Source organism: Centrocercus urophasianus, unplaced genomic scaffold (genome assembly GCF_019232065.1).
Source record: "Centrocercus urophasianus isolate 14NV4802_14NV808 unplaced genomic scaffold, USGS_Curo_1.0 seq_963, whole genome shotgun sequence".
In the NCBI taxonomy this organism is placed as follows: Eukaryota; Metazoa; Chordata; class Aves; order Galliformes; family Phasianidae; genus Centrocercus; species Centrocercus urophasianus.
In genome coordinates, this window is record NW_024885603.1 from 41,690 (window position 1) to 43,911 (window position 2,222).

The 2,222-nt window shown below is 53.7% G+C and overlaps 1 protein-coding gene across 1 annotated transcript in view; it reads right to left on the minus strand.

Moving 5' to 3' along the window:
• Positions 1–187, minus strand: part of FAM136A (family with sequence similarity 136 member A) — a 2,624-nt gene extending 2,437 nt beyond the window's left edge. The window contains exon 1 of the mRNA XM_042839547.1: positions 95–187. Within this exon, the coding sequence (XP_042695481.1) occupies positions 95–181 (87 nt within the window). The 5' untranslated portion in view covers positions 182–187. The remainder of the gene's footprint in view (positions 1–94) is intronic.
• Between the last annotated feature and the right edge of the window lie 2,035 nt (positions 188–2,222).

Consider the following 2,222-nt stretch of genomic DNA (forward strand, 5'->3'; position numbering starts at 1 on the left):
GGGGGGTACGGGGAGGCTCCAGGGGGCACTGGGCTATAATGGGGGGGCACTGGGAGTACTGGGGGCACTGGGAGCACAGGGGCTCGGGCGGTACCTGCATGCCGCGGATGCTGTCCCGCTCCAGCTCCTGCACAACGTTCTCCACGGCCTCCTGCACGCGGCCCTGAGCGGCCTCCGCCATGCCGGGCCGGGGGGGAGGGAGGAAAAGGGGGGGCGGGGCTGGGAGGGGGCGGGGCGGGGAGGGTGGAAGGTGGGGCTGCAGGGTGCAAAGCTGCGAGCTGTGCTGTGCTGGTGTGCAGTGCTGTGCTGGTGTGTAGTGTTGTGCTGGTGTGCAATGATGCAATGATGTGCAATGATGCGTGCTGTGCCGTGCTGTGCTGGTGTGCAATGCTGCAAGCTGTGCTGTGCTGGTGCACAATGCTGCGTGTTTTGCAGTGCTGTGCTGGTGTGCTATGCTGTAATAATGAGCAAAGATGGGTCTGTGCAGTGCTGTGCTGGTGTGCAGTGCTGCATGCAATGCAATGCTGCGCTGGTGTGCAATGCTGCACATTGTAAGATGCTGCACAGTGTGCAATGCAGTGCTGGTGTGCTATGCTGCATGCTGAGCAACACTGTGCTGGGATGCAGTGCTGCACACTGTGCAATGCCGTGCCATGGGGTTGTGCCACACTGCAGACTGTGCATGATGCACACTGCTGCATGCTGTGCAACACAAGGCTGTGCAGTGCTGCATGCCGCAGCACACATCTGTGCAACACTTAAATGGGCTGTGATGGCACCCAGCTGTGCAATGCTGCATGCCATGTGATGCTACAACACGGTGCAGCATTGCACCCCAATGCAACACTGCACTGCCATGCAAACCCTGCACTGCCTTGCACTGCTGTGCAATGCTGCAACACTGTGCAAAGCTGCGCTCCAAGGTTGAGGCCCAGGGATGGAATGCAGAAATGGCTGCATAAAGTCTGTAAAGATAGGGGAATTGTGGTGGGATGGGAGAGAGTTCAGGCCAATGGGATTGGGGTGAACCCAGCAGGGCTTGGGGACAGGGCCAGGATGAAATGAGGACCCAGAAGGGATGGGATGAGGAACAGGACAGAGTGCTATGGGGACTGGCTTGGGGTGAGAAAGATAATGGAGGAGGATGGGATGGGGATAAGATTGGGATGAAATGAGGACCCAAAAGGGATGGGAATGGAATGCAGATGGAATTAAGACCCCAAAAGGATAGGAACAGGGCCAGGATGGGGACCTGAAAACACGTGAATGGGACCGGGGCAGAAGGGGATGGAGACTGGATTGAGATGGGATGGACACAGGAGCAAGATGGGATGGGGACCAAGATGAAATGTTGACCCAAAAGGGATGGGAACAGAGAAAGGATGGGATGGGGATCAGATTGGGAAGGGATGGGGATCTAAAAGGGATGGGAGGGGAAACAGGACGGGATGGAATGGGGATAGGATGAAATGAGGATCTGAAAGGGATTGGAGCTGGACGAGGATGGGATGAGATGGGGAGTGGAACCCAAAAGGGATGAGAAGATGACCAGAAGAGGATGGAACTGGACGAGGATGGGGACTGGGTTAGAATGAGGACAGGATTGGGATGGGAACAGGAGTGGGACATGGAGGGAACCTCGTTTTGCTCAGCCCCAGCTCCCATGGAAGCGACCCCACATTGATGCCCCTCAATATTTGCCAGCCCCAAATCACAGCACAGCCACAGCCTTCTGAAAAAGTGTCCTTTATATCACTTAAATATCTATAATCCAGGTATTAAGGGGAGGGAGGGAGGGGGAAAAAGGAAAACAGCTGATCACAATAACATACCATAGAAATCAAAATTAATTTAAACCACACAAAATAAATTAAAACATTAAATATTAACCTTCAGTGCAACATATACAGAAGACATTGAGTAACCATGACTAAAAAAAACAAAACAAACCCAAAAAATAGCGTCGGGTTGGTTATGATGGGGGCTATGGAGAGGATGAAGGGGTGGGGAGGGGGTTGGGGCCTCCGTTTTGGGGGAGGTTTCTTAGGATGATGGTTCACTGTATTATTACTAAAAAGAGCTGATCTGTCCCCAAAGGCGCTGCGGTGGCTTCGGGAACGGCCGAGGGTTCGGCGGCACTTGTTGTGGTAGGCACATAGAAAAATAAAGCTGAGGGGATCTCTTGTGTGTTTTGGTTAGAAAATGGGGGGAAAGGGGGAAAA